Raw genomic sequence first — 19,818 nt, 5'->3', positions numbered from 1 at the left:
CAGATTTCAGGTATTATTACAGTGTGTAATATGATTTAATGCTAATCATCCTAAGAAATAGATATCCATTTGGGTCTTTCTTAGATCTGACCAAGCCAAAAGGAGAGGGCATCTTCTTATCAGGAGTTTCTGAGCACAGAAAGTCCCCAAGTTCTCTTCCTGTCCACCCAGTACTCTCAGGCAGCTTGTAGTTGATATTCCACAGTCACATTTTGTCTTTTTTAGTCCAGGGCCCTAGAACTGTGGTCCTGCCCTCAGTCAAGTAGATACAAGACAACGGCTCTTTCAACAACATTGTCTTTGGTATAGAACAGTTAGGGGGAAATGTCAAGCAGGTAGGAGGAATGGGAAGCACTTCCTTGGGAAGGACATAGGAAGTGGGGTCTGGGTTTTGGCTACATGTGGCATCTGAGACAGACTTTCCCAGGAATTCATTGTCCTATTTTCTCTATAAATTCGGTGACAGCCAATACCCCCCACCTCCCCAGCTGAAGGTGGGAATCTTTAATCATCATTTATCTAAGCCTGAACTAGCCAGAGCTTCCAAAACAGGCTTAGATAATGATAGGCATATAACCGGTATTTCATAAATATCGATACAATGATTTCACGTATAAATAGACATTTAAACCAAGTTGGGTTTGGTCATTCCTTCATAGCATTTGTCATAGCATGTAGAAATTTAGGAACTTGATTATTACTTTGATATTGATATCTTCTCCGAACTATATTTCTGTCCTTTGTAAAATGGCCATATTAAAGTGCCAGGCATGATATGTAACAGAAAAATGATGGTCTGCAGTAATCTACCATGGCTGAATCGGGATAGGGAGGTTTTCCTTTATCTTTTGGATGTATGTAACTTAATGGTTTTTGTCTAGAATCCAGTTTTGGTCAAGACATTGATTATATTCATAGCTGTGCCTGTTTTGCCTACAGTCCAAGCTCACCTTAACCCCGTGGGTTGGCCTTCGGAAGATCAATGTGTCCTACTGGTGCTGGGAAGATATGTCCCCATTCACAAATAGTTTGCTACAGTGGATGCCATCTGAGCCCAGTGATGCTGGATTCTGTGGAATTTTGTCCGAACCCAGTACTTCGGGCTTAAAAGCTGCAACCTGCATCAACCCACTCAATGGTAGTGTCTGTGAAAGACCTGGTAAGTATATGGGTGAATTATGCGTTATTGGAAGTTCATCGAAAGAGAAGCTGTAGAAGGCATAGTTAAGTATTATGAAATTTTCATGAAAAACCGATGGAGTATTGATTTCAAGCATATGAAGCAGAGTGTAACACAGAATTTTTAAAGCAGAAGGAAATAGTGTTTGACTCTGAATAGTGTGAGCCATGAACAAAACCAAAAATAACTAACACTAATATTCTGATTAACCATGAGATTGATTGGTTTGTTGACCACAAAAAGTATTGATAATTTCTCTGAAAGGCAAATTTCTTGGTGTTGGCAGGGAAATATTGTGGAAGAAAGAACAAAAAATCCAAAGAAAAGATCAGAAAAGCAAGCAGATCACTGCAGGGACAATGGGCAGAAAGATAGTGTCAGTGGGGAGAAAAATGATGGGAGTAGCTCTGTGTCAGGAAGCAGAAGCAAACCTTCAGCATTATAAAGCTGCAGGAGGGTGCTGAAGGACCGGACACTTGGAGTAGCTTCACAGGCTTGAAGCTCTCTAGGCACATTTAGGCTTCCTAAAGGCAGGCACAGGGGTGGCATTTGCAGCCCTAGACCAGTGTCCTCCTCCTGCAGAGGTACTTACAAGCAGTAGTTGGAATTCTGTGACTGCTTTTGGGAGACTGGACTCCATTGACATCATGTCTTATTTTAGGAAGGTACTGTCATTTGTCTGAGGAATACAGAGGTGTGGAAGAGAATTCATAGCACTGTAGGGGTCACCTTAAAGTGTAATATCTAGGGAAACTTTTCAGCCATTTTGGATCCTGAGTGCTTTGGTGAATTTAATGAATGCTGTGGTTCTTTTTCCCCCAGAATGTACAAAGATGCAATTTTGTATATTCAGGTGGGTTGTAAAACCCCTGAAGTTCATCCTGGGTCTCCTATATTATAAGGAGCTTTAGAACCTCTACTCATATGGAAAGATTAGCTTGTTCCCTCATGTCTGTCCTTAATGCTCTTGGAAAAGAAAAACTGTTTTTCCCCCAAGTATATAAATATACTTGACTAAATAGTACTTGATGACCTAAGACTTTCTATTTTCTTCTGCATTTAGTGTAACCCACTGAATTGATTTCATGACACACTAGTGGGTCACAACCCACGTTGAAAAACCTTTGACCTTAGCTGACATAGTGGGAGCTCTAAGTGTCTCTCTTCGGTTTACTTCCCAGCGAACCACAGTGCCAAGCAGTGCCGGACACCGTGTGCCTTGCGGACGGCATGTGGGGAGTGTACCAGCGGCAGCTCCGAGTGCATGTGGTGCAGCAACATGAAGCAGTGCGTGGACTCCAATGCCTACGTGGCCTCCTTCCCTTTTGGCCAGTGTATGGAGTGGTATACCATGAGCAGCTGCCCCCGTGAGTGAAAAGTGAGCTCTAGGCAGTATGGGTGACAACTCCTGTGTGTAGGGCAGTGCTGTCAGCCTCTGAAAATTCTAGGGATGAGACCAGACTTGACCTCCTGCTCAGGACTGTCCAGAGACTGCCTGATGTGAACCTGCATACAGAACCAAGAACAATGACACAAGTAAACAACTGTAGGATGGATCACAGAGTACAGAAATAATTTGCCCAGCCTCAGTATTATATTGCTCAATCCATGTAATATCTCGACATCTTAATCTCCTAATTCATAAAGAAGTGATTTCCAGGAGATGATCTCTAAACATCCTGAGATTGAGAGAGGAGAGGAGGAGTCTCTATTATATGTTGGACAAGATATTGGGCTTTTTAAAGTTTTATTATGTCATTTAAACAATCACAATACAATAAGAATTTTGACTCACAGAAGTTGAATAGTCTGTTAAAGAAAAAGGTAATTTAAATACAATGAATTTAAGACTACATATGATAGTGAATTGTAACGTATGTTTTTTTACAGCTGAAAATTGTTCAGGCTACTGTACCTGTAGTCACTGCTTGGAGCAACCAGGCTGTGGCTGGTGTACTGATCCCAGCAATACTGGCAAAGGGAAATGCACAGAGGGCTCCTATAAAGGACCAGTGAAAATGCCTTCTCAGGCCCCTACAGGAAATTCCTATCCACAGCCCCTTCTCAATTCCAGCATGTGTCTGGAGGACAGCAGATACAACTGGTCTTTCATTCATTGTCCAGGTAAGATGTCTTGTGTATCCAAAATCAAGTGTTTCACTACCTATTTACAAAGAATAAAGCCTTGAAAGCTACATTATTTATATGGATTTCTTTAAGAAAAAAATAACAGATAGTTTAGGAAACTGTTTGTTTCATGTGAAAAATATTTTTAATGTCAATTAATGAAAATACTAAGGACTTTAAGTGAGTTGTCTTGCTAACTTTCATTACAAAAGTATTGAAATGAGTTCATTGTAAAAAATCGACTATTACAGATGTAGGTAAAATAAAAACTAGAATTCCTCTTCTCGTCTCTAGAAGGAAAAACTTTTAACAGTATAATATAGATACCTCTAGATGTATAGTTTTTAAAATAAAAATACTATGCTGTACACTATGCATATGATATATTGTTCTACAGTTTGCTTTTTACTTAAAAATACATTGTGGCAATTGTAGGGAAAAATTAAAAATAAAATCTACTGCCAACCCAGAAATTCCTCTCCACAGATGTAGAAAAGAAAGAAACAGTTTTATTATTGAATAAGCATTAAACCAGGTTGTGGCCCACATCGCAGCAATCCACTAATGAGATTGCAAAAACAGAGGGAAATTCTACCCTTTTAAATATCCCAGCGTATATAATCCATTATATACATGTTCTCAAAATGAAGATAACTTGTCTTCATGTGAGGATTTGACAGCACTATTTGCTCTACATTCTTTCACAGTTCATTCTGAATTTACCTGGTAATTGGGGAGGCCACCTAGGTTAGTTAATTGCCTTTACCCAAAGGAGAAAACAAACTTGTATCTTTAAGGCAAGCAGGTGGTTACAGTTTGGACCCATTCCCACAGCAAGGGGAGGGGGGCTGGCTCCCTTGATGTGTACATTTCAAAGAGATGGCTTTTAAGCACTTAAGAAAAACATCTCTGCTTTGTAGTGCTGACTAGAGGCTTATTTAGGTTTAAAAATTTTCATACATATACATATCAAAGGAACAGGAAGGGTTTTTTAATACAGGTTTTCTTACTGAAATGCTCTAAGAAAAGGGAGAAGGAAAACCATCTCTTTCCCTTTGACATGAAGAAAAAAGGAAAAATTCAGCCTGCCTGCCTGCCTCCCTCTCTCCCTCCTCCCCTCTCTTTGCCCTCTTCTCCCCTCCCCACTCCTTCCCTCTCTCCTTTCCCTTCACCTTCTCCTTCCTTCCTATCCTTTCCAATGGTTGATGCCAGAAGGAACAGACCTTGAGTTGACCTAAACCTTGATCCTAGACCTGCTATGGTAGCTGTCCTGAGAAACCAACCCTGAAAAATTGACCTTTGATTCAAACTTTCAGTAAATCTCAGGAATGTACTGATGGGCCTCCAGAGCAGTTGGGAGATGCTAGGCAGGTGCAAAGACTCCCAAGAGATGAGTGGATAAGAATATCTCCAAGAACCTGCCAGACATTGCCCCTGAGCACTGGGTTCTTTGTGAGGACTTCTATAAGGGAAAGACCACTGTAAACAAAGATAAAGGGCCACAGGCAGACTGGAAGAAAATATCTGCAGGGTATATAACAAATGATTATCATCCAGAGTATGTAAACCTCTACCCTCCAGAAAAATAAAGGTGAATGTCGACCCAACAGAAAAAGTGGGCAAAGTGAAACTGCTAGGTGTCTTTTCCCCCGGGGGTTGGGGGTGAGCACCATGGCGCTCCAAGGAGCTCCAGTCCTTTATGTCTCAGCACAGAAAGAATTCATCTAGGTGCTAAGTGATAGATAAGAAGGGATTTATTAAAATAGGACACTTGTGAGGCTTACAAGTGAGCTGGCAAGAGGGTGCCACACTCCGAGAACTTAGTGGGCTACAGATTTATAATCAAAGGAAAAATGGGGTGGGGGAAAAGACCACCTTCTTCCTCATTCTTGAGTAGACATCAGGCTTCCATCATAAGCTCCTCCTCCAGGTTGGGCAGGGGAGTTTTCTTGTCCCTACATGGTCAAGCCAGGACTGTCATGACATTATAGAAAAATTATTTTAGGTTTCAGTACAATAAGGGTCTTTCACTTTGAATGTCACCCTTCCATAAATTATTGTTTTTTATGTGTGCAGAGAGCATGTCTTAGGGGTCATTAACTTACGAGCTTACTGGGCAGGATGTGGGTCTCATGCCACCATTGTTTTATTGTTTTGGGGCGTGTCTCATGCTTCTGTTGCATGGTTTTGTTGCTAAGCAGGCCTGCTTAGTTTTGTGGTTAAGCAAACCTGCTTTCTTGAGTGATCATTAACTTACAGGGGTCTCTCATATTTTTTTCCACTTACAGTCCCCTAGTGGGATTAGCTATTTAATCACCTACTTTCTCCCTTTATCCTGTTCCTATCAAAAGTATATAAAGTCATTCTCAGAAAAGGAAGTAGAGCAGGAAAATGCAAAATAAAATGAGAAACCAGCTTTTTATCTACAGAACTGGATTAAATTCTCTTTGTTCCTTTTTTCCTAAGATTTTGGAGGATCTACAGTTGTATTTCTAATCTACTAGTGGTTTGATTAATGAAATAGTTAAATTTGTGCTTTTCCACTAATATCAAGAATATATCAGGTAAAATGAAAATACACAGGATATAGGAAAATATTTACAAATTATATGTCTGATAAGAAGCTAATGTCCAGAATACAAAAGAACTCTTTAAACTCAAATAAGCACATGAAAATATGCTCAACATCATTTAGGAAACTGGAATCCTCATAAATTGTTGGTAGGAATGTAAAATTCTGTAGCCACTTTGGAAAACAATTTGGCAGTTCCTCAAAAAGTTAAACATAGATCCATCATATAGCCCAGTATATACCCAAGAGAATTGAAAATATATGTCCACACAAAAACTTGTACTGAGGGGCTTCCCTGGGTGTGCAGTGGTTGAGAATCCACCTGCCAATGCAGGGGACACGGGTTCAAGCCCTGGTCCGGGAAGATCCCACATGCCGCAGCACAACTAAACCGGTGCACCACAACTGCTGAGTCTGCGCTTTAGAGCCCGCAAGCCACAACTACTGAAGCCCGTGCACCTAGAGCCCGTGCTCCTCAACAAGAGAAGCCACTGCAGTGAGAAGCCTGCTCACCGCAAGAAAGAGTAGCCCCCACTCGCCGCAACTAGAGAAGAGCCCACGCGCAGCAACAAAGACCCAACACAGCCAAAAATAAAAATAAATAAATTAATTAATTAAAAAAAAAACTTGTATGGAGTGCTCATAGAAGTATTATTCATAATAGACAAAAATGGCAACAACCCAGATGTCTGTCAGCCAGCGAGTGGATAAACAAAATGTGGTACATTCATACAATGGAATACTATTTGGCAATAAAAAGGAATATAAAGTACTGATATATTCTACAACATGAATGAACCTCGAAAATATGCTGTGCAAAAGCAGTCAGATACAAAGGCTATATATTATATGATATCACTTATATGGAATGTCCAAAAAAGGGCAAATAAATAGAGACAAAAAGTAGATTAGTGGTTGCCTAGGGCCAGGGAAAGAAATGGGGAATAATGGGCACAAAGTTTTCCAAAGTAGCTGTACCATTTTTCATTCTCATTAGCAGTATAGAAAGGTTCAGATTTCTCCACATCCTTATCAATACATGTGTCTGTTTGATTGTTGCTGTTCTAGTATATGAGAAATGGTATCTCACTGTGGTTTTGACTTGCATTTCCCTAATGACTAATGAAGTTGAGCATCCTATTGACCATTTATATGTGTTTGGAGAACTGTCTATTCAAATTCTTTGCCCAGTTTTAAATTACATTATCTTTTTACTGTTGACGTATTAGAGTTCTTTATGAATCTAGATACAAGTCCCTTATTGGTTATACAGTTTGCAAATATTTTCTCCCATTCCATGGGTTTCTTTTTACTTTCTTTTTTTTTTTTTGTGGGGGGGGTGGGTGCAGTACACGGGCCTCTCACTGTTGTGGCCTCTCCCGTTGCGGAGCACAGGCTCCGGATGCCCAGGCTCAGCGGCCATGGCTCACGGACCTAGCCGCTCCGCGGCATGTGGGATCTTCCCGGACCAGGGCACGAACCCATGTCCCCTGCATCAGCAGGCGGACTCTCAACCACTGTGCCACCAGGGAAGCCCTCTTTTTACTTTCTTTTTTTTTTTTTTTTAACATCTTTATTGGGGTATAATTGCTTTACATACTTTCTTGATGGTATCTTTTGAAATACAAAAGATTTCGTTTATCCCATGTGCTTTTGGTATTGTATCTAAGAAGTCAGTGCCTAACTAACCCAAAAATCACAATTACTCCTGTGTTTTCTCTTTAAGGTTACATAGGTTTATCTCTTTGTATTTAGTTCCATAATTCATTTTGAGTTAATTTTTGTGTATGGTGTGAGGTAGGGGTCCAAATTTATCTTTTTGCATGTAGTTAATCAGTTGTCCCTGTACCATTTGTTGAAAAGACTATTTTTTTACTATTGAATTTTGGGAGCACATTTGTTGAAAATCAGTTGAATGTAAGAACTTATTTCTGGACTCTCATTTCTATTGCATTGACCTATATGTCTGTCCTTATGCTGATATCACACTCTTGATTTCTGTAGCTTTGTAGTAAGTTTTGAAATTGGGAAGTCTGAGTCCTCCAACTTTGTTCTTGTTTTCCTAGATTGTTATGGCTGTTCTGGGTTCTTTGAATTTCCATATGAATTTTAGGATGAACTTGTCAGTTTCAGTAACATCAACAGAAAGCCAGCTGACATCTGATAGAGATTGCATTGAATCTGTAGACCAACTGGGGGTATATTACCATCTTAACAATATTAATTAAGCCTTTTAGTTTATGAACCTGGAATGTCTTTCATTTCTTTAGTTTTTTATTTTCTTTCAGCAGTGTTTTATAAAGTTTTCAATGTATATATCTTATGCTTATTTTGTTAAATTTACTATACAAAGTATTTTATTCTTCCTCATGGTATTGTGAATGGAATTATCTTAATTTAGTTTTCTGATCATTGTTAATATGTAGAAATACAATATGTTAATCTTGTATTGTGCAACCTTGCTAAACTCATTATTTCTACTAGTTTTTTAGTGGATTAGGGTTTTCTATATACAAGGTTGTGTTGTTTACTAAGAAAGACAGTTTTACTGTCTTTCCTATCTGGATACCTTTTTAAAAAAAAATTTTGGGGGTGCTAATTGGCCTGGCTAGAAATTCCAGTACAATGTTGAATAAAAGTGGTGAGAGTGGACATCATTCTCTTGTTCCTGATCTTAGAGGGAAAGAATTCAGTCTTTTTCCATTATGTATGATGTTGGCCTTAGTTTTTTCGTACTTGTCCTTTATCAGGTTGAGAAATTTTACTTCTATTCCTAGATTTTTGAGGGCTTTTGTCATGATTGGGTGCTGGATTTTGTCAAATGCATTTTCTGTATCACAATGGTGATGTGGTTTTGTTCTTTAGTTTATTAATATTACGTTATACTAATTGATTTAAGGATATCAAACCAGTCATTCATTCCTGGGATAAAGCCCATTTGCTTATGATGCATAATCCTTTTTACTGTGTTGCTGGATTTAGTTTGCTAGGTGGGTATTTTGTGTCTATTTTCATGAGAGATATAGGTCTGTTCTATAATTTTCTTCTTGTTATGACTGTCTGGCTTTGGTACCAGGGTAGTACTGGCTTCAGAGTGAGTAGGGAAGTGTTCCCTCCTCTTGTATTTACTGTGAAAGAGTTTGCAAAAGGATTGGTATTAATTCTTCTTTAAGTACTGGTAGAATTCACCAGTGAAGCCATCTGGGCTTGGATTTTTCTTTGTGGGAAGATTTTTGATTATTCATTCAATCTCTTAGTATAGGTAAGTAAAGTACAATACAGGCAGCTTTTCTATTTCTGCTTGAGTCAGTTTAGGTAACCTGTATTTTATAGGAATTTTTCTATTTCATCTAAGTGATCAAATTTGTTGGCATACAGCTGTTCCTGTTATTTTCTGGCAAGTAGCTTTTTGGCTATATGTGTTCTCCTGTTTAATCTATTGAAGGGTTTTTGTTTTGCATCTGATTTTGTTTCATCCTTTTCATTTTGCAAGGTCTAAATATTGTGAAGGTTTGTTCCAGAGCTTGCTTTCTTATTTTATGAATGCAGTGATCTCTGAAACCTCCTTGAATTTGCTAAAATTAGTATTTTTCATTCTCTTAAGTTTCTTGCATTAATCCTTCCTTCAGAGTTAGTCGTTCCGTGTGTTTATCTAGGTGGTGCTTTTAGGTTGATGATTTTCTCATACTAGTGATTCCTCAAGGTTGATTTGTATTTATAACTGAATGTCTAGGCTTATGCGTACTGGGTGTCGTGAAGGTGTGGTGTGATATCCTAAGGGAGAGGCTGACTAGCTAGTACCAGGGCTCTCCAGCTCTGGTCTGCTCTGGCTGTTGTTGAATGGTCTGCATTCCTTACACAGTGGAGGAAGGAAGGAGCAACGGACCAGGTGTGTGGATGCATTTGGCATGTTCCTGGTTGTGCCGTGTGCCTCCCCACTTCGGGCGTTCTGGCTAGAAATTCAGTGCTTCAGAAGTATCTCTCAGTACTTCTCATAGCACCTTTTCATCTTATCCCTAACCCTTGTTTTTACGTTTCTTCTGTAATTTCAGTGAGATCTTGAAGGGGAAGAGAGAGAGAAGCATTTGTTCAATCTTTTTATCTTGAACCAGAATACAGATATTTTGGTAAATGATTTTAGGTATTACATTTTTTGTGTGTTGTGCTTTGCCCTTTTGCTATGTGCACAGTTGCTCATCTTCACAGGAAAAACATGTATAGTCCCCAGATCTTAAGCAATTTTGGTGGAATATTTGATGTAGTCATTTTTAAGTTCTTCTGTTGCAGTCTATTTAAAACAACTCAAATACCTACAGGGATGGGGTAGAAAGCAGGTGGGTAAACAGAACAGGTGCAAGGCCATGGAAAGTTGTCAAGGTGGAGACTGTATGACATTGACCAACCAAGACAGATCTGTAAAAGACCAGATCTTAAATGTTTCACCACAAAAAAGAAATGGTAATTATGTGACATGATGCAGGTGTTAGCTATAGCTATGGTGGTCATCATTTTGCAGTAAGTGTATCAAATCAACACATTGTATACTTTAAATGTGCACTTTAGATTTACACAATGTTATATGTCAGTTATGTCTCAATAGAGCTAAGGAGAAAAAAAGACAGGTCTGCTTACAGGTTGTGCACTACATGAGTGGCCCCACCTGAAGTATGCAGTGCACAACTGTCCTGAGCAGCCCTGAGAGGTCCAGGCCTCATATGCCTTTCTAGTTGTAAACTCCTGTATGCATCAGGAATCAGTAATTCCACTTATAGAAATGTTTACATATAAACATGGTTATTTTTCTAAAAATGAAAAATTGAAAGCAAACTAAATATCAAAATGTAATGGTTAAGTGACTGTTTGGCTTCATAGAAATCATTCTGCCATTTAAAGTTTTGTTTATGATAGGTAAAATAATGTAAAATAATTGTGATCTACATTTTAAAAAATCAAAATTGAATATTAATATGAACACAACTGTGTAAAACTGTATAGAAAAAAATATTGGAAGGAAGGATCCAAATGTGGACAGTGATCTCTGGGTGGTGAAATTGTATATGATTTTTTTTCCCTTTCCTTGTATTTTTCAAATTTACTATCATGAGCATATATTATTTTTACAATTAATAACAACAAAAACTTTTTTTTTAATGGCTCTGGACTTTCACCTTGCTTGGTATATTTCTGATTTTCCTGAATTAGCTCTTTTTTGATGTTTTGATCTTATTTCTCAAACTAGTTTTTAGTAGTTTTGATGATTATTTAGAAGCAATAAGGAACTTAGATAGTTGCAAATAAATCTTGTGGAACGTACTCCACCCAGCTCTACCATAGGAAAAGCCCCTTAAAATTCTTTCTTTCAGCTTGCCAGTGCAATGGCCACAGCAAATGCATTAATCAGAGTATCTGTGAGAAGTGTGAAAACCTGACCACGGGCAAGCATTGTGAGACCTGCATATCTGGCTTCTATGGTGATCCGACCAATGGGGGAAAATGTCAACGTAAGTCAAATTTTTCAGGGTTACTGATTGCAAACCAGGTGGCACATAATGCATCTGTTTGACTTGTATATCTTGGAGGAAAAAAGCCACTTGGTTTCAGATATTGCATTTCTTAAGTTATACTTGTCAGGAGCTCAGCTGAGTTGGAGGAGAGAGAGCAGAGCTGCCTGGTGTCAGAGTAGCCATTAAAGCAACTAGTCAAAAATGAAGGACTTCCCTGGTGGTCCAGTGGTTAAGATTGCACGCTCAATGCAGGGGGCCCGGGTTTGATCCTTGGTTAAGGAACTAGATCCCACATGCCGCAACATGAGCCTGCATGCCACAACTAAAGATCCCCTGTGAGGCAACGAAGATCCTGCATGCCACAACTAAGACCCAGCGCAGCCAAATAAATAAATATTAAAAAGAAAAAAATGAGGAAGTTAAGCCTTTAATCACTTACTCTGATGGTATAAGCAAGAGGCTTACACTGGAGAAAGCACTGACTCCCCTTGTTCCACTATCCCTCCTGGAATGGTGCTCTGGTTGAGCGTCAAGTGGATCAGCATAGGCTTCAGGGAAAACTTGTTGTTAAGGGAGCCCTGAACCAAAAGGCCCAGCAAAAAGCCTTTTATGGCCCCTGGGGTCGGGAGGGAGGGTGAAGGGGAAGGACTAAGAGTGGAAAAGTACCTGGGACTGAGTGGGTAAAGCCTCTTTGAGGTTCCCCTCCTCCTCCATATGGAAACTCAGCAGAGGTGACTGAAGAAGACCTCTGCCCAAGGCTTCAGATAAAGAGACCTAGGAATGAAGATTCCTGAGCTAGGAATGCAAATATGTGAAAGAGAGTGGCTGGCCAGGTGACCTGAGACCTTGACTCAGCCCCCCTCAGAGACTTCCACCCAGGCTGGTGTGGGGAGGGCAGTTTTCCTGGTATGGCCCACCAGGGAAAGCCTTTGTCATTGTCTATGGTTCGGCCTCAAAAATCACATGTAGGTTTTTAACCAGGAGCTGGACTCCTCAATACTTCTACTATTTTTAAAGATTTAAGTAGTCCCATGTTTCCCCATACATGTCAAATAGATTCCTGTAAGTAGTAGGACACTTTATTGTTAGTACACAAATTATATTTTTTAAAATGACAAGTGATACCAATAAACTACTTTTTGGTTTGTTCTAGTTTATAGTGGAAAGACCCATCAGGTCTGAGTAGGAAAATAAATAAGAAAGGAAAATCTCTACCTACTCGTCACATCCCACCTCCAAACTCCTTAGCATGGTTCTTGAGAATCTGACCCCAGAGCATCCAGAAGAGAGTTAGTGTCCTAGTGGAACCTCTCTGGGGTTTAGTTCCTTCATCTGTAAAATGGGGATAGTAGGGTGGTTGTTGAAATGAAAGCAGTCAGCAGGACATAACAGGTAGATGTGAGCAATTATTATTACTCTTCTGATGTCCTTTCTTACCACTCTTAAGTAAAATTTCTTGCTCAGATTAAAAGGTATTAAGTAAAACTTTTTTCACTCTTTGTGAATAGATTTCATCCATTAGACAGAAATCAGAGTACCTGACATTATTGAGTGGTGAGTATATACAAGGCATTGTGCTGGTAGCTACCTGAGACAGTGCTGCTTTTATTATCCCCAAGATCAAGTAGCCTGCCCAGGGTCTCACTGAGATTTGGCCATGCTGAGAACCATATCCAGGATGTGTGACTTTAGCTGTTGGGCCTGGTTGTGCCACTGTGAGGGTACCATCGTCCCCATATCTTCAGCTCTCATCTTAGAAAAATTACATTCTCCTCTGTGGCATCTGTGGGGCCCGAGTACAGTTGTTCAGAACTCAGAGGTAGCTTTATTTTTCAGAGTCGCAATCCATAATAGAAAGCATGATTTAAAAATACTGTGAGTGACACCAAGTCTTTAATGTTTTTTTCTTAGAATTGTATAGTCCTTAAGCTATGGATAACAGCAATGATTTTTTGAATGCTTACTGTGTTTTATTCATGTGTTATCTCATTTAATCCTCCCCAAAACCCTACAGGATAGGCACTGTTATTATCCCTGTCACATGGATGAGGAGGCTGACTTAGAAAGGGAGCTAAGTGGAGGGACCTGAATTCAAACTCAGGCAAACTGAACTTTAGGCCTTTGCTTTTGTTAACACACTGCACCTCTCTCCATCCTCAGTAGAACCCAGAGTTGAACGCTAGTGTTTCTTACTCCAGCATAAATTTTCTTCCCCACTGCACTATTCTATTCATAGGTTTCTTTGGATTTTTTTTCCCCACCGGATTTCTTTTAAAAGTACACCTATCTCCAGCCTAATACTTTTAATTTATTCACAGAAAAACAGTTTGTAGAGTGAAAAGGTATTGAGCAAAAGGATTCATTTATTTCACCTGGAGTATAAAGTTTGTCATAGCTCACACCTATGTGTTGGATGAAAGAAGGTGGAGATGTGTTGGTGGCTAAATGAGGGAGATGAAAAGAGTCATTTGCTGTTAAGGAAGAAGAAGGCAGACAAGGGTGTGAATCCTAGAGGGCCGCTGAAACACTGACCTGCCATTGGAATCCTGCCTCAGAAGCGTGGCCATTGTGGAGAAGTCTCCTCAGCTAAGGCAGAGCTTAGCCAGACCAACCCTCCCCCCAGAGGACAGTCATCACTCAGAGGTCTCTGAGGACGGGGACTTAGTCTGTGTGCCATACTGGAGATGCTTCAGAAATGTTTATTGAGTGAATGAGAGAATGGTGATAGTGAAAAACAGAGTCTATTGCAAAGATGTTTGCAAAGTCTATTGCAGAGGGATGACCTCATTGGCAGCAGACACTGACATTTCTCTTTCCTCCTGGCCTGTGACTTTGGCTTCTTTACTGTTGCCTTGACATTATTTGAGATAAATCACTAGCTAAAAAACAAGAATTGTACCCCTTAAATGAATGCATTTATTTTACCTGCCTTTCCTGTTGAATCCAGTTGAGATAATGTTATTTGTTTTAGGGAAAGTCTCTAATAGTGGTAATCTTTTAAGCCAGTTGTGACCACCTGCTTTCCTTTTCCTTCTCCCCAGCATGCAAGTGCAATGGGCACGCGTCGCTGTGCAATACCAACACGGGCAAGTGCTTCTGCACCACCAAGGGTGTCAAGGGCGACGAGTGCCAGCTGTGAGTACCACACTCCCGGGACTCCTGCCACAGGCCACACCTCATCAGGGAGGGCCGAGGGGCTGTGAAACTGCCTGAACCCCAAGAGCCACCCTTTTTTCTCTGGGCCTTGTTGCCGTGGGCTCTGAGGGATCCCCAAGTTGACTGATTTGAAATTTTGCCCTTTCTACTTCAGATAGGTGTAATTTAGTCACCCTTCGTACTGGGAAGTTTGTCAGTTTAGCAGTAATTCCTTAATGGCTCTTTAAATCACAATTTTATGTTTGAGTGACACTGACAGTTCCTTGCTTGCTGACTTGGATTAGTCTTTTAACTTCAGTAACGACTTGATTTTTGTCATGTCAGGAGATTTTCCTAAAAGATAGAGTTAGAAGAGCTGGTATTCCAGGACAGTATTTTATTTGGCATTTTGGTTGTCTAATAGTAGAGAGGTCATCTTGCCTTTAACACACCCTCCCTGTTCTAGCATTTTCCTTGGTGAAGTATGTCAAACGTGTTTCGGGGAAGAGTTTGGAGTTCCCATCCATGAGGATGCAAACAGCATCAGGCAGATGTGGGGATTCAGCCCTGGCTGTGCCTCCACTGAGTAGGGTGCTGTTGAGGCAAATCACTTAAAATGAGGTGTTAAGCCTCATTTTCCCCATCTATCAATAGTGAGGCTAGTGGTAATTGTTTTTAGTGTCCTGGTGAGTTGAAACAAGAGAGATTATTCCCCAGTTTCTCTCTCCCTCACCAGAAAACCTCATAAAATAAGCTCTAAATTTAATTTTTAAATCTAGGTTCCTTTAAATAGAAAAATGTAATAGAGCAAAATTAATCACCCCTGCCTTCAGTTAATGGTATACAACAAAGAAATGAAGTGTAGGTCTAGTGAAAGACTTTCTCTTTAGGAAATTTTAAATATAAACAAGTGCTGATAATCACTCTAGATAAAAAGACACAACATCCTTGTATTATTTATCTGGCAAAAGTACTTGACCCAAACTTTCCCCTCCTTTCCTCACAGTTCATAGCTATTGTGCCTGCCTGAATCACTTTGTAAAGTGGGAGCCTGGGTTTTACTGATGTTCATAGATGATATTTATGAGGAAATTAATAATTCTTTTTTACTAGAACTTATTTTTTTCTCCAGACTGATGAACCATGTCCAAGGGTTGTTTTTGGTTTTTTATTTTTTAAGTGATTCTTGGTTTTTAGCCTTCTCTCACTTGTATTTAAAGAACAGGTTCAATTTATCCAGGAAAAGTGAAAAATGAATATATGAAAAATGTTTTTTTTTTTTTTCAGTAACAGCTCTGATTTTATTGCAGTAATAAAAACAGACAGCTAGATGGCCCTAGGAGAAAAACACATGTAAGATAGCTGTCCTTCCACTTAGCCACCATTTACATCTTTTGGCATAATCTCTTCTAAACAGTTTGCCTTTGCCACAGTCTCATCCACACCCACACATTCCAAAATGGATAAAAACTTAATTACTTTATTAGCAACTAACCACAGGTAAGTCAATTTGAAAAATGTTTTAACTGCACTTGTAGAAGAATATTTAGTCCATACAAAAGTGAACATGTGTTTTTTGTGATAATAGGATCTAAATTTTATTTTATTTGAATTTATCTCATGTGCTTTGGCAAATGTTTATCAGTTGGTGGTGGTGTGAACTGCTGGGCAGTCAGCATTGAAAATGAATGCAAAGTCTTGTTAGTCCATCTGATTTGAGTAACAGTGAAGAATGTAATTGTACTGACTCAAAAACTGGTAGTTTATATAAAAAGATCTACTTGATTTTAAAGTGAATGTTGATTCTGTTTTAAGTAACAACAGAAAATAATCTTCATTTTGTTTCCCCCTAGATGTGAAGTAGAAAATCGATACCAAGGAAACCCTCTCAAAGGAACATGTTACTGTAAGTGTTTTTGCAGTTCTCATTTGTCTAGAAGCAAAGTAGTTCAGTAAAACATTATTTTCTTTAACATGGTTTGAGAATGATAAGTGCTATAGGAATATAGTAACCACCCATAGAAGTGTCGCCTAATTTGATGTGTTACAGTCTATTAAATTTAATACATATGTAAACTATTTTAGGCTGCTTTAATTCTGGTTATGGTTTATATCAGTATGTCCATAGCAGATATCAGGGAAGAGTACAGAGATATACGTCTCTGGCTTTCCTAATTTATATTCTCTTGAAATATTTCATTTGCCATTATGTGGTTGGGGTCATTGTATGTCATATTTTAGGATCGATCAAACACAGAATTCTTAAAATATAGTTGAAGTTATTCCCTCTGAAACTGATTTGTGTTAACCACCTCTCTAGGAACTAATATGTAAAATAAAATATCTAGTGACTAACTTACAGTGAACAGTAAATCTGGAAAGGTGACCAGGTCCTTATGGGTAAATGCATTTTCTTCCTGTAGGAGAATCCACATACTAGGTCAGATTATGGAACCAAAGGAAAATGAGCTAATGTTTTCACATTCTGTTATAATTATATACTGGCTTTTCTGGGTAAAATAATGTCCACTCAAAATTCATGTCCAGCTAGAACCTATAAATGTGTTTTTCTAGAAAAAAACAAGAGAAAAACTTCATGACCTTGTATATGGGAAGGTTCTTAGATGTGATACGAAAAGCACAATTCATAAAAGAAAAACTCATTTATTGGGACTTATCAAAATTTAAAACTTGTGTTTTTAAAAAATACTGTTTAAAAAGTAAAAAACAAGGGACTTCCCTGGTGGTGCAGTGGTTAAGAATCTGCCTGCCAGTTCAGGGAACACGGGTTCAATCCTTGGTCTGGGAAGATCCCACATGCCGTGGAGCAACTAAGCCCATGCGCCACTACTGAGCCTGTGCTCTAGAGCCCGTGAGCCACAACTGCTGAGCCTGCATGCCACAACTACTGAAGCCCACGCACCTAGAGCCCTTGCTCCACAACAAGAGAAGCCACCACAGTGAGAAGCCCACACACGGCAACGAAGAGTAGGCCCCACTCCACAACTAGAGAAAGCTCACGCGCAGCAATGAAGACCCAACGCAGCCAAAATTAAATAAATAAATTAATTTTAAAAAAAGTAAACAACCAGCTACAGACTAAGGAAAATGTTTACAAAGCGTATCTTTGATTAAGAGTTTATATTTAGAATATATAAAGAACTCTTACAACTGGATAAGGGGACAATTTCAGTTAAAAACAGACAAAGATTTGAATAGACATTTCACCAAAGAAGATAGACGAATTGCCAATAAGCACTTGAAGAAATGTGTAACATTATTAGACATTTGGGATATGTGTATTAAAACCACAATGAGGGGGCTTCCCTGGTGGCGCAGTGGTTGAGAGTCCGCCTGCCAGCGCAGGGGACACGGGTTCGAGCCCTGGTCCGGGAAGATCCCACATGCCGCGGAGCAACTAGGCCCATGCGCCACAACTGCTGAGCCTGCGCTCTGGAGCCCAACGAGCCACAACTACTGAGCCCGCGTGTCACAACTACTGAGGCCCGCGCTCCTGGAGCCCGTGCTCTGCAACGGGAGAGGCCACCGCAACGAGAGGCCCGTGCACTGCAACGGAGAGTGGCCCCCGCTCGCTGCAACTGGAGAGAGCCCACGCACAGCAACGAAGACCCAATGCAGCCAAAAGTAAATAAATTAAATAAATTAAAAAAAAAACACACAATGAGGGGGCTTTCCTGGTGGCGCAGCAGTTAAGAATCCACCTGCCAATGCAGGGGACACGGGTTCGAGCCCTCGTCCGGGAAGATCCTACATGCCGCTGAGCAGCTAAGGCCATGTGCCACAACTACTGAGCCTGTGCTCTAGAGCCCGTGAGCCACAACTACTGAGCTCACGCACTACAGCTACTGAAGCCCGCCTGCCTAGAGCCCGTGCTCTGCAACAAAAGAAGCCACTGCAATGAGAAGCCCATGCACCACAACGAAGAGTAGCCCCCGCTAGCCACAACTAGAGAAAGCCCGCACGCAGCAACAAAGACCCAACGCAGCCAAAAAAAAAAAACCAAACACACAGTGAGATACACCCCTAGAATGACTAGAATCAAAAGCCAATACAGTGGCTTAATAAAAGACAACTGGATTCTCATATATGCTTCTGCATTCAATCTGTTGCACTATGTCTCTTTGGTTAAAGTACACACAAAAAAAACCTGGCCCCACCAGACATATAGTTAGAAATGGATGGAGTGTTTTAATAACCTTTTCAGGTAACTGGGTATTATCCTTTGATACCATATCAAAGCCAGGCAACTGGTCATATCTTAAAGGTTAGTTTAGGGCTTCCCTGGTGGCGCAGTGGTTGAGAGTCCGCCTGCCGATGCAGGGGACACGGGTTCGTGGCCCGGTCCGGGAAGATCCCACATGCCGCGGAGCGGCTGGGCCTGCGCGTCCAGAGCCTGTGCTCCGCAACGGGAGAGGCCACAACAGTGAGAGGCCCACGTACAGCCAAAAAAAAAGGTTAGTTTATAATGTGAAACCTGAAACCATATCAATTAATTTTTTGTAATCTGGTACCTTATATTTCTCTATCTTGAAAAATAAAAGCCAATACCAAGTTTTAGCAATGATGTGGAGAAAGTGAAACCCTTTTAAATTTTTTGTGGGAATATAAAATGGTTTTCCACTTTGGAAAATCATTTGGCAGTTTTTTGAACAGTTAAAAATAAACTTACCAACAACTCCCCATTTCCCTCTTCCCCTACCCTCTAACAACCACCATTCTACTTTGTCTATATGAATTTGACTATTCTAGGTACTTCATATAAGTGGAAATATATAGTATTTGTCTTTTTGTGATCCATTTATTTCATTTAGCATAATGTCCTCAAGGTTCATTCATGTTGTAGCATGTGTCACAATTTCCTTTCTCTTTAAGACTGAGTGATATTCCATTGAATGTATATACCATATTTTGTTTATCCATTCGTCTGTTGATGGACACTTGGTTTGCTTCCACCATTGGGCTATGATCTCTTTGGCTGCTATGAACATGGTTGTACAAATAGCCCTTCAGGATCCTACTTTCAGTTCTTTTGGTATATACTCAAAAGTGGAATTGCTGGATCATTTGGTAATTCTATTTTAATTTTTTGAGGAACTGCCATACTGTTTTTCACAGCAGCTGCACCATTCCCACCAGCAGTGCACAAGGGTTCCAATTTCTCCACATCCTCACCAACACTTTTTTCGGTGGTAGCCATCCTACTACAGGTGATGTGTTATCTCATTGTGGTTTTGATTTGTATTTCCCTAATGATCATTGATGTTGAGCACCTTTTCATG

General features: G+C 39.9%; 1 protein-coding gene across 3 annotated transcripts in view; it reads left to right on the top strand.

Moving 5' to 3' along the window:
- The window catches only part of ATRN (attractin), a 172,207-nt gene that overhangs the window by 89,183 nt on the left and 63,206 nt on the right, over positions 1–19,818 (top strand). For all 3 annotated transcript variants that reach the window (XM_070043803.1, XM_030847508.3, XM_030847509.2), the window contains exons 16-21: positions 940–1,159; positions 2,362–2,547; positions 3,071–3,304; positions 11,243–11,380; positions 14,425–14,518; positions 16,372–16,424. In XM_070043803.1, the coding sequence (XP_069899904.1) occupies positions 940–1,159; positions 2,362–2,547; positions 3,071–3,304; positions 11,243–11,380; positions 14,425–14,518; positions 16,372–16,424 (925 nt within the window). The remainder of the gene's footprint in view (positions 1–939; positions 1,160–2,361; positions 2,548–3,070; positions 3,305–11,242; positions 11,381–14,424; positions 14,519–16,371; positions 16,425–19,818) is intronic.

The sequence above is a fragment of the Globicephala melas genome, chromosome 15 (assembly GCF_963455315.2).
Source record: "Globicephala melas chromosome 15, mGloMel1.2, whole genome shotgun sequence".
Lineage (NCBI taxonomy): Eukaryota > Metazoa > Chordata > Mammalia > Artiodactyla > Delphinidae > Globicephala > Globicephala melas.
Note: the sequence above shows the minus strand (reverse complement) of the source record. Positions and strands in the feature narration are given on the sequence as shown.